Here is a 12,227-nt window from a genome sequence, read left to right on the forward strand (position 1 = left end):
TATCAGGGACTTCAGAATTTCTACCTGAAAAAAAAATCAAGGTCCAGTTAATCATTTTCTACCCTCCTGCTGATCACAAGTGATAATTGAGCTGTTGACTAATCATAGAGATTAATTTTAGATCCTAATAAAAGATGCAGTAAGACCTCATTGGAGGAGATCTTTTGAAACTACAAGTTTGAAGTCACCTTTTTATTGAACAAAAGGATAAACATCTTGCTTACAAGAAAATTAAGAACTTATTTTGATAACAGTCAACGTGTTGCAATGAGTCAGATGAAATGTATGAGAGCCATTCATTAATTACAGTTCTTACCTTTATCCATTCCTCTGTGATGCATTCAGACAGAATGCTTTCTACGGTGCATCTATAAAAATTGGTATGAGTCCTTGTGGATGTATTGTCCTTGACAGTATCAAGCCTCTTATTGTTGGTAGAGCTGCACTCATCCAGGCAATTGGGGAATACCTTATGATACTCCTGACTTGTGCCTTGTAATTGATGGTCAGGCTTTTGAGGAATCAGGAGGTCAGTTACACATTACAGGATTTCTGGCCTCTTGAAGCCACAGTACTTATATGGCTAATCCAGTTCAGTTGCTAGTTAATGGAAATGCCCCAGGATGTCTGTAGTGGGAGGGGAATTCAGTGATGGTAATGCAACTGAATGTCAAAGGGTCGTGGATATATTGTCTCCCATTGGAGATGGTCACTGCCTGGCATTTGTGTGGCATGAATGTTACTTGCCTCTTTTCAACCCAAGCCTGGATATTGACCAGATCATAGTTGAGAGTGTGGTGCTGCATTTGGACATGGACTGCTTCAGTATCTGAGGACTTGAGAATGAGTGTAATCAATCATCAGCAAACATCCCCACTTACAATCTTATGATGGAGAAAAGGATGTGACGAAGCAGCTGAGGATGATTAGGCCCAGGACGCTAGCCTGACAAACACAGCAGCCAATTTACATACGGTATGTTCCCCAAAAACTGCAATAAGATAATAACTGGATGATGCATTTTTGAGAAATGTTAGCTGAGGGGTAAATCTTGGCTGGGAAATTTTTTTCTTTTATAAAATAATGTTTAGTTACACCTTAGAGGCCAGAATGTGCTACACTGCACTGCAGTGTCAGCCTTGCTTTTTGGACTCAATCCTAGGGAATGAGAGTGAACCCATAATCCTTTGATACATTTCATCTGTCGCTCAGTGTATCTGAAATTTTATTTATTTTATTCATAGAAATGATATTATAAACAGGTTTTTGAAAAAAGACTGTAAACTTTGTAGGTATGTAAATTCATAAATTGGAATGATGATTGATTTACAGCATTTGTTTGAATCGAAGTATTAAAATCGAATCTGCTTAAACACTGATGAACAAAATCAATAGAACAAAAGAGAGATTTATAATGATGGGTAAAGAATCTGCATTTAGGAAATAAAAGTTTCAAAACACAAAAGACATTCAAGCTAGTCTGCATACTTACTGGTATATTATCACTTAAATATCCAAGTAATGGGGAGGATAGAGCATATGACAAAGCGAATCCGAGAAATACTAGTCCTATATATCCAGAGTGCAGGTTGAACTGGAGAGTAAATAAAAGAAAGTATATTCAACACTGATCAAATCATAACTCAAGGAACATTCAATGGGCTTTAATCCAGCAGTCAAATGGTTTTTAAAAATGTATATATTGATATGTTGATCATATCACTCTTAGGTATTTTAAAACAGCCATCCTCAGAGAAAACACTTATTTGATTTCTGGTATTACGTTTATAAAATCCAGTGGTCCACTTTAAGAGAACATTACATCACATGTTGGATGCTGAAAAGTTTCTGTTAATATTCAGATATTCTGTAAGGCCATTTGATAATATGTACAAAACCAGTGATGCCCTATTACCTGAAGGTTGACATTTTAATGACACTTACATCTAAATAGTGAAACATAATAACATGAGAATTTTAGCCCCTTGAGCCTATTCTAGTCCTGCATAGAATTTAGAATACAGAAACAAGGTCAGTTGACCTATGTGGTTTTATGGTTCATAAGGTGGTTTGGGTGGATCTTCACGAAGGTTAGAGTGTTGGTGGGGAAGATGCATTTCCAATGAATCAGAGTAGAACCCTTCCCAAATAAAATATCCCAAACTGTGTACCTTTCTTCTGTCTTCTCTTCCTGCAAGTTTTAAAGGGAAGAGAGAATTAGAATGTGGAAGCAGGCACGAGTTGGTCACTTATGGGCCTCAAGATAGATGGTAGCTGGGCTATTGGACACCTCGTCGACCTGCCAAAATATGCAAGATAGGTCTGGGCTGGGCAGGACAGAAGTAGGTCACCTGTTTCTCTACTTTCAAATATGCTGAACTTAAGGAAACACATAGGATACGAATAAAGAAATTCAAAGACAGGAATTCTTACCTTCTCAGTTACAAACAGTGATATGGTGGGATCCAGAAAGCCAATACAAGAACTTATAGAAATTACAATCAGGCACACAAATGTTATTTTGGGGATTGCAAGTAGTTTCCAGAATGACTCTTTGCTGGCAATTCCATCTAAAAATCAACAGCTTTGATCAACATATATTCCACTGTATTTTAACAATAGCATCCACAGCTGCATTATACAGTTTTGCAGTGTGTAACATTTTCAACATTCTTATTGCAAGCATTGCACACTTACCTTCATCGCTCAGACCATTGTGCACAATAGGAGTTGAGATATCACGTTGAAGTTAGAGTCATAGTCATAGAGTCATAGAGATGTACAACATGGAAACAGGCCATTCGGTCCAACCCGTCCATGCCGACCAGATATCCCTACCCAATCCAGTCCCACCTGCCAGCACCAGGCCCATATCCCTCCAAACCCTATTCATGTACCCATCCAAATGCCTCTTAAATGTTACAATTGTACTAGTCTCCATCCTTACTCTGGCAGCTCATTCCATCCACATACCACCCTCTGTGTGAAAAAGTTGCCCCGTAGGTCTTTTTTATATCTTTCCCCTCTCACCCTAAACCTATGCCTTCTAGTTCTGGACTCCCCGATCCCAGGGAAATGACTTTGCCTATTTATCCTATCCATGCCCCTAATAATTTTGTAAATACTAAGGTCACCCCTCAGCCTCTGACACTCCAGGGAAAACAGCCCCAGTCTGTTCAGCTTCTCCCTATAGCTCAAATCCTCCAACCCTGGACTTAAGGAAACACATAGGATACGAATAAAGAAATTCAAAGACAGGAATTCTTACCTTCTCAGTTACAAACAGTGATATGGTGGGATCCAGAAAGCCAATACAAGAACTTATAGAAATTACAATCAGGCACACAAATGTAAATCTTTTCTGAACCCTTTAAAGTTTCACAACATCTTTCCAATAGGAAGGAGACCAGAATTGCACACAATTTTCCAACAGTGGCCTAACCAATGTCCTGTACAGCCGCAACATGACCTCCCAACTCCTGTACTCAATACTCTGACCAATAAAGGATAGCATACCAAACACCTTCTTCACTATCCTATCTACCTGCGACTCCACTTTCAAGGAGCTATGAACCTGCACTCCAAGGTCTCTTTGTTCAGCAACACTCCCTAGGACCTTATCATTAAGTGTATAAGTCTTACTAAGATTTGCTTTCCCAAAATGCAGCACCTCTCATTTATCTGAATTAAACTCCACCTGTCACTTCTCAGCCCATTGGCCCATCTGGTCCAGATCCTGGTTTAATCTGAGATAACTCTTTGCTGCCTCACAGCGCCAGAGACCCGGGTTCAATTCCCGCTTCAGGCGACAGACTGTGTGGAGTTTGCACATTCTCCCCATGTCTGCGTGGGTTTCTTCCGGGTGCTCCGGTTTCCTCCCACAGTCCAAAGATGTGCAGGTCAGGTGAATTGGCCACGCTAAATTGCCCATAGTGTTAGGTAAGGGGTAAATGTAGGGGTATGGGTGGGCTGTGCTTCCACTGGTCAGTGTTGACTTGTTGGGCCAAAGGGCCTGTTTCCACACTGTAAGTAATCTAATCTAATCTAATCTAAATCTAACCTCCAATTTTGGTGTCATCTGCAAACTTACTAACTGTACCTCTTATGCTTGCATCCAAATCATTTATGTAAATGACAAAAAGTAGAGGGCCCAGCACCGATCCTTGTGGCACTCCACTGGTCACAGGCATCCAGTCTGAAAAACAACTATCCACCACCACCCTCTGTCTTCTATCTTTGAGCCAGTTCTGTATCCAAATGGCTAGTTCTCCCTGTATTCCATGAGATCTAACTTTGCTCACCAGTGTCCCATGGGGAATCTTGTCAAACGCCTTACTGAAGTCCGTGTAGATCACATCTACCGCTCTGCCCACATCAATCCTCTTTGTTACTTCCTCAAAAAACGGAATCAAGTTTGTGAGACATGATTTCCCACGTATAAAGCCATATTGACGATCCCTAATCAGTCCTTGCCTTGCCAAATACATGTACATCCTGTCCCTCGGGATTCCCTCCAACAACTTGCCCACCACCGACGTCAGGCTCACTGGTCAATAGTTCCAGGGCTTGTCCTTACCACCCTTCTTAAACAGTGGCACCACGTTTGCCAACCTCCAGTCTTCTGGCACCTCACCTGTGACTATCGATGATACAAGTATCTCAGCAAGAGGCCCAGCAATCACTTTTGTAGCTTCCCACAGAGTTCTAGGGTACACCTGATCATGTCCTGGGGATTTATCCACTTCTATGCATTTCAAGACATCCAGCACTTCCTCCTCTGTAATATGGACACTTTGCAAGATGTCACCATCTATTTCCCTACAGTCTATATCTTCCATATCCTTTTCCACAGGAAATACAGATGCAAAATGCTCATTTAATATCTCCCCCATTTTCTGCGGCTCAACACAAAGGCCACCTTGCTGATCCTTGAGGGGCCCTATTCTCTCTCTAGTTACCCTTTTGTCCTTAATGCATTTGTAAAAACTCTTTGGATTCTCCTTAATTCTATTTACCAAAGCTATCTCATGTCCCCTTTTTGCCCTCCTGATTTCCCTCTTAGGTATACTCCTACTTCTGTTATACTCTTCTAAGGATTCACTCGATCTACCCTGTCTATACCTTATATATGCTTCCTTCTTTTTCTTAACCAAACCCTCAATTTCTTTTGTCATTCAACATTCCCTAGACCTACCAGCCTTTCCTTTCACCCTGACAGGAACATACTTTCTCTGGACTCCTGTTATCTCACTTCTGAAGGCTTCCCATTTTCCAGCCGGCCCTTTACCTGCGAACGTCTGCCCCAATCAGCTTTTGAAAGTTCTTGCCTAATACCGTCAAAATTGGCCTTTCTCCAATTTAGAACTTCAACTTTTAGATCTGGTCTATCCTTTTCCATCATTATTTTAAATCTAATAGAATTTTGGTCGCTGGCCTCAAAGTGCTCCTCCACTGACACCTCAGTCAACTGCCCTGCCTTATTTCTCAAGATTAAGTCAAGTTTTGCAGCTTCTCTAGTAGGTACATCCACATACTGATCAGAAAATTGTCTTGGACACACTTAACAAATTCCTCTCTATCTAAACCTTTAACACTATGGCAGTCCCAGTCTGTGTTTGGAAAGTTAAAATCCCCTACCATAACCACCTTATTATTCTTACAGATAGCTGAGATCTCCTTACAAGTTTGCTTCTCAATTTCCCTTTGACCAATAGGGGGTCTATAATCCAATCCCAATCAGGTTATTATCTCTTTCTTATTTCTCAGTTCCACCCAAATAATTTCCCTGGATGTATTTCCAGGAGTATCCTCCCTCAGCATAGCTGTAATGCTATCTTTTATCAAAAATGCCACCCTCCCTCCTCTCTTGCCTCCCTTTCTATCGTTCCTGTTGCATTTGTATCCTGGAACATGAAGCTGGCAGTCCTGCCCATCCCTGAGCCATGTTTCTGTAATTGCTATGATATGCCAGTCCCATATTCCTAACCATCCCTGAGTTCATCTGCCTTCCCTGTTAGGTCCCTTGCATTGAAATAAATGCAGTTTAATTTATTAGTCCTACCTTGTCCCTGCCTGCCCTGACTGTTTGACTCACTTCTGCTCTCAACTGTACCAGTCTCAGATCGATCTCTTTCCTCACTATCTCCCTGGGTCCCACCACAACCACCACCACCACCAGCATCCCCCCCCCCCCCCCCCTTACTTGTTTAAATCCTCCCGAGCAGCTCTGGCAAATCTCCCTGCCAGTATGTTAGTCCCCTTCCAATTTAGGTGCAATCCGTGCTTCTTGTATAGGTCACTTCTACCCCAAATGTGATTCCAATGATCCAAAAATGTGAATTCTTCTCCCAGACACCAGCTCCTCAGCCATGCATTCATCTGCTCTATCCTCCTATTCCTGCCCTCACTAGCTCGTAGCACCAGGAGTAATCCAGATATTACTACTCTCGAGGACTTCCTTTTTAAATTTCTGCCTCTCTGTAATCTCCATTCAGAATCTCAACCTTTTCCCTTCCTATGTCATTGGTTCCAATGTGGACAACAACCTCTTGCTGGCCCTTCTCCCCTCAGTTGCACAAGAAGTTGATGAGGCCACTTTTGGAATACAGTGTACAGTTCTAGTCGCCCTACTATAGGAAGGGTGTTATCAAATTGGACAGGATTCAGATAAGATTTACCAGAATGTTGCCAGACTAGAGGATTGAGTTATATGGAGAGGCTGGATAGGCTGGGACTTTTTTCACTGGAGCATAGTAGGTTGAAAGGTCACTTTATTGAGGTGTATAAAATCATGAGGGGTATAAAAAAGGTGAATAGCAAAAATGTTTTCTCTGGTGGGGGGGGACGAGATCAAAACTAGGGGACATATTTTTAAGATAGGAGGACAACGATTTAAAAGGGATCTGAGGAGCGACATTTTCACACACAGAGTTGTATGCATGTGGAATAAACTGCCAGAAGAAGAATTGGATACAGGTACAACATTTAAAGACATTTAATTAAGTACACGAGTAGGAAAGGGTTAGAGGGATATGGGCCAAACACAAGCAAGTGGGACTAGTTTAGTTTGATCGGCATGGGTGAGTTGGACCAATGGGTCTGTTTCCATGATGTAAGACTCTTAAGATTTTATTTGTCTTTCAAGTTAAGAGTAGCAACAACAAAATTTACTTTACATTTCAAGTCTGGTGACTCTTCATCAGCAGTGATGAAACGTCACTGGACTTGAAAGGTTAACTGCTTTCTTCCCACTAGTGCTGCCAAATTGGCTTAGCTTCACCAGCAATTTTTGTTTCAGATCGCCAGGATCCACAGTATTTTGTTTTGTAGTAGCAAAATTGAAATAATTATACCTTGATTAATATAATGGAGAGTATAAAAATGAATTTGAACTTCATTTGTTTATTTGCTAATTTTTTTGATTTTTACCTGTTTTACTTCTCAAAGGGAATAGTCGATGCTTGTAAATTTATGTATTTGCACTCCAATATCTAAAGAATATTTAATCACTGGCATTAGCAGATTTTTTGAACAAAAGGATGTCCATATCTGCTCATTGTTCAAAATATTATTATACCCTACTTCCATATTGGCTGGTTTACTTAGAGTCATAGAGTCAAAGAGATGTACAGCATGGAAAGAGACCCTTCGGTCCGACTTGTCCACGCTGACCAGATATCCCAACCCAATCTAATCCTACCTGCCAGCACCTGGCCCATATCCCTCCAAACCCTTCCAATTCATATACCCATCTAGACGCCTTCTAAAGGTTGCAATTGTACTAGCCTCCATCACTTCCTCTGGCAGCTTACTCCATACACATACCACCCTCTGTGAGAAAAAGTTGCCCCTTAGGTCTCTTTTATATCTTTCCCCTCTCACCCTAAACCTATGCCCTCTAGTTCTGGACTCCCCCACCCAGGGAAAAGACTTTGTCTATTTATCCTATCCATGTCCTCGTGATTTTATAAACCTCTATAAGATCACCCCTCAGCCTCCAACACTACAGGGAAAACAGCCATAGCCGATTCAATCTCTCCCTATAGCTCAAATCCTTGAACCCTGGCAACATCCTTGTAAATCTTTTCTGAACTCTTTCAAGTATCAAAACATGTTTCCGATAGGAATGAGACCAGAATTGCAAGCAATATTCCAACAGTGGCCTAACCAATGTCCTGTACAGCTGCAACATGAACTCCCAACTCCTGTACTCAATACTCTGACCAATAAAGGAAAGCATTCCAAACGCCGTCTTTACTATCCTATCTACCTGCGACTCCACTTTCAAGGAGCTTTGAACCTACACTCCAAGGTCTCTTTGTTCAGCAACATTCCCTAGGACCTTACCATTAAGTGTATAAGTCCTGCTAAGATTTGCTTTCCCAAAATGCAGCACCTCACATTTATCTAAATTAAACTCCATCTGCCACTTCTTAGCTCATCAAGATCCCGTTGTACTCTGAGGTAACCTTATTCGCTGTCCACTACACCTCCAATTTTGGTGTCATCTGCAAACTTACTAACTATAATTCTTATGCTCACAACCAAATCATTTATATAAATGATGAACAATAGTTCTTTGTAAGACCAATTTCAAATTTACCCTCTGGTACCTTGTGTATCACCTTTTCAGGTACGAGCAAAGGAGAAAAGAGTGAAGTGACGTAGAATATCTGATGACCACTAAAACCAAACCAAATATTCTTTCACTTCACCTTGATTCCATATAAGGAGGATTCATATTTTGTCCTGTTTCATTTGCAACTAATCTCTGGTTCTTCTCTTCACTATTCTGGTATTGTTCATCCATTCCTGTCCTGAAGGAGTTCACACTTGCTGGACATTGCCTTAATGGCACTGAACAACTTTCAATACTTTGCTTAACTGGCCATGCATTGCTTGAGCACTCAGACAGAGCTTCAGCAGATATTTTGACCATGAGGGGTGGCACAGCCAAGTCCAGTTCTGTTCTTACCTTACATCCATATAATATCACTTGCAAATACGGAGGAACCTCAATTATCCAAATTTCGGATTATCTGAAGAAGATCTCAAGGTCCCGATAGAAACATTACATCAAAGAGATTTCAACACTGATCACATCTTTTGTTTACAATGATTAAAAATGAACCCGGCTGACTGAAATACTGTTGAGAACAGTCCTGGATATCAATGGGAGCCCAGGCACCATCTCCAAATGATTGACCGCCCACTCTCTCTCTCACTCTGATGAACGGGGTTGGTGGGGGGGACAAGGTTGGGTGGGGTTGTAGGGGCAGACGAGAACGGATTGGGGAGGGCGGATGGTGGATGGGAGTGCAGAGTGGCCAGGGAGAACGGGGAATGGGGGGAAATGGGGGCAGAGGTGCTCGCATGCGGTGTACTGCTGCCTAGTCTCCTGAACAGTGAGCAGACTTAGCAAATGCTCACTGTGTCAATCCCATTGAAATGGGGGGAGGCTTCAGCAATGCTGCAGGTCCCTTACCCACCCGTGTGTCTCTGCTCATAAACAAATCTTGAGACAGAGAGAGGGAGCAAAGCAGGCAGAGCGGCAAAAAAGGAAACTTCAGAAAACTCCAAGCCCCAGAGGAGAGGCATTGAATTAATTAACCAAATAATCAATTATCCGAACAAAACAGTACCTGCCCATCTCGTTCGGATAATCAAGGTTCCTCTGTAATCAGGTAGAAATACCAAGTCTAATTTTTCCCCAAATCAGAGGACTCAATTCAATTATGATGGCCAATGGAGATCAACTCACTATAGAGATCCTGATTTATTTAACCCAATTATTTACTGTCATAACGAGGTGAACTATTAAACGAATTACAATAACTTTCGAATTAAAAAAATACAATTATTGCCTTACAAATTCCAAGAAATTTCCAAATGCCACAATTCATTACACAACAAGACACATATCTATGGCAGCCATCCAACATAATATTTAACAATATTTCTACAGGTAAGTTAAAATATAGAGCTTTACCATAATTTGGTAGAATACACATGTTCAAAGGTACCATCAAAAGAACGATACATCCCACTGCAATGAAAGGAACTTCATACCCAAATGTCTGGTACAGAAAACCTCCAACAGGTGGACCCATTACGAGGCCAAGCCCACTGAATATTTCCAGAAGTCCCTGAAAAAAATGTTTGTAGTTTATGTTCTAGTGATTTGTTTGCTAAAAATACAAAATGAAAGAAATGACATTTTGTTATAAAGTATTGTCAGCTTTAACAGGATTTTCCTTCCCAGGATTCTCCATTCCCCTCTCAAATACTGTTCCACAGACATTCACTATTTTACAAAATAGGCATTATCTACAAATGATGATTGACAAAATAGTTGTTTGTAGGGTTATCACAATGGAGGCAAATCTGGTCCTTCTCTGACATCCATTCCTACTATATGATGGAAAAAGAGTTGGTTAAAACTCAGTTTCAATTTAATTCTCACTTTTGTAACTTATGTCCTTGTAGCCATGCATTTTTGCATTTGCTGAAATCAGCTAATATACCACACTGAGAATCATGGAGAACATTGGGAAGATGGAATCAGTAGCTAGAGAACATAGTTTGTGGTGAACAGAAAACAATGGCATCAGTTCCTCTACCTGGAAGTTCAGCCAGTCCGTACATTACCTTGATATCACATTTGATCCCTGTAGTAATTAGAAAGAGGGCCAGGTAGATCTCAGTAATTATGAAATCCTTGATTGGGATTGTTAACCTGGGCTAATCAGGGAGCCCTTGCTGACACTGATAAACAGAAGATGCAGACAGTCTCCTCACTCTCAGGGCTGGATCTGAGCTAACTGGTCAGAGTCCACGTACTGTTAATGTGTAAATAAAGGGTGAGCTGGTGATGGGATACCAGCCTGTGTGCAGTTATTTCAATGTTGACAAGAGAAAACAGTATGCTATTGAAGAAAATCTGCTTGGAACAGTCGTTTTTGAGTTGGGATATGCATTTCTGGCATCATGCCTTTTATCTGGGAAGCCTAACTTGTTTGATACTGCCATCGAAGACTGAGCCCAGTGTGTGGAAAGAATGCACTATTTTGTTTCCAAAGAAATGACACTGAGGCAGATGAAAAGTAATAAACAATGCTTCTGACTGCTTTGTGGACACAGCATTTTCACTTATTAGGAGTCTAACTTTTTCAAGGCACCTGATATTAAAACCTTTCAAGAGTTGATGGATTTAGTTAAGCAATATTATGACCATAGGTCTCCTCTAATTCTGAAATGCTGTCAGTTTTATTCAGCAGTTCGAGAACCAGGAGAATCGATATTGGGATTTTTGACAAGGTTACAATGACTGGCAAAGGCATGTGATTTTGCATTAGCCCTGAAATGAGACACTGAAAGAATGTTTAATGTGTGGGATTAATGACGTAACAATGCAAAAGCACCTCCTAGCTGAAGCCCAACTGGACTTCAAACAGGCACAACAACTGGCTTTGTCATTAGAAAATGCAGCAAGTGGAGATGAGCTACTGACTATCCCAGTGGAAGTGGACATCCTCACCTGTCCAACAGAGCTTGGGAAACACTACTTGAGTGTAGGCAATCACACAGCCTCATGCAGGGGATATCCTAAGGAGAGGGACCCTTGGTCAGCCCACAGCAAAACCTCAAAACAAAGCTGAACCTCAGCAAAAATGTTCTTCAGGATCTGGGCCAGCAGCTACTGTAATTGCTGTCGATATGTGGACTCGAGGCAGCAAAGGAGTCCTATGGGTCCTGATGACTCACAGGCCAGTATCTAGGAGAGCACACAACCTGGAAAGTCTATCTATATGTGGGTTGGAACAGTTAAATTGCTTAGCAACGTCAAAATCTGAACCAATCAAAATAAATGTGTGGTTAAATGATCACCCAGTTCTCATGGAGGTCGATACCGGCACATTTTTATCAGTGATTACAGAACCAGACTTTAACAAGATTCGCTCTGAACTCTAACCTTTTGCAAGATCTCAGCCAAACTGAGAACCTATACTGGGAAACTATTGTAGATCAAGGGTATGACTTCGGTTGCAGTCTTCTACAAGAAGTAGTCTGTACAATTCCTGTTGATTGTAGTAAAAGACTCAGGCCTAAGCTTGATGGAGTAGAATTGTTGAAAAAGATTCACCTTTATTGGCTCAACATTTTTAAATTAGAAAATGGCTGCCTGTGTGACGTCCTAATTAAATACCTGGAAGATTTTCAGGAAGGTC

At 41.2% G+C, this 12,227-nt stretch overlaps 1 protein-coding gene across 6 annotated transcripts in view; it reads right to left on the reverse strand.

Annotated features, from left to right (window-relative positions):
* The window catches only part of slc18b1 (solute carrier family 18 member B1), a 63,192-nt gene that overhangs the window by 18,417 nt on the left and 32,548 nt on the right, over positions 1–12,227 (reverse strand). For all 6 annotated transcript variants that reach the window (XM_072553765.1, XM_072553763.1, XM_072553764.1 and 3 more), the window contains 3 exons: positions 9,989–10,145; positions 2,434–2,570; positions 1,493–1,594 (listed from right to left, as the gene is read on the reverse strand). In XM_072553765.1, coding sequence (XP_072409866.1) covers positions 1,493–1,594; positions 2,434–2,570; positions 9,989–10,145 — 396 coding nt within the window. The remainder of the gene's footprint in view (positions 1–1,492; positions 1,595–2,433; positions 2,571–9,988; positions 10,146–12,227) is intronic.

Source organism: Chiloscyllium punctatum, chromosome 3 (assembly GCF_047496795.1).
Source record: "Chiloscyllium punctatum isolate Juve2018m chromosome 3, sChiPun1.3, whole genome shotgun sequence".
Taxonomy (NCBI): Eukaryota; Metazoa; Chordata; class Chondrichthyes; order Orectolobiformes; family Hemiscylliidae; genus Chiloscyllium; species Chiloscyllium punctatum.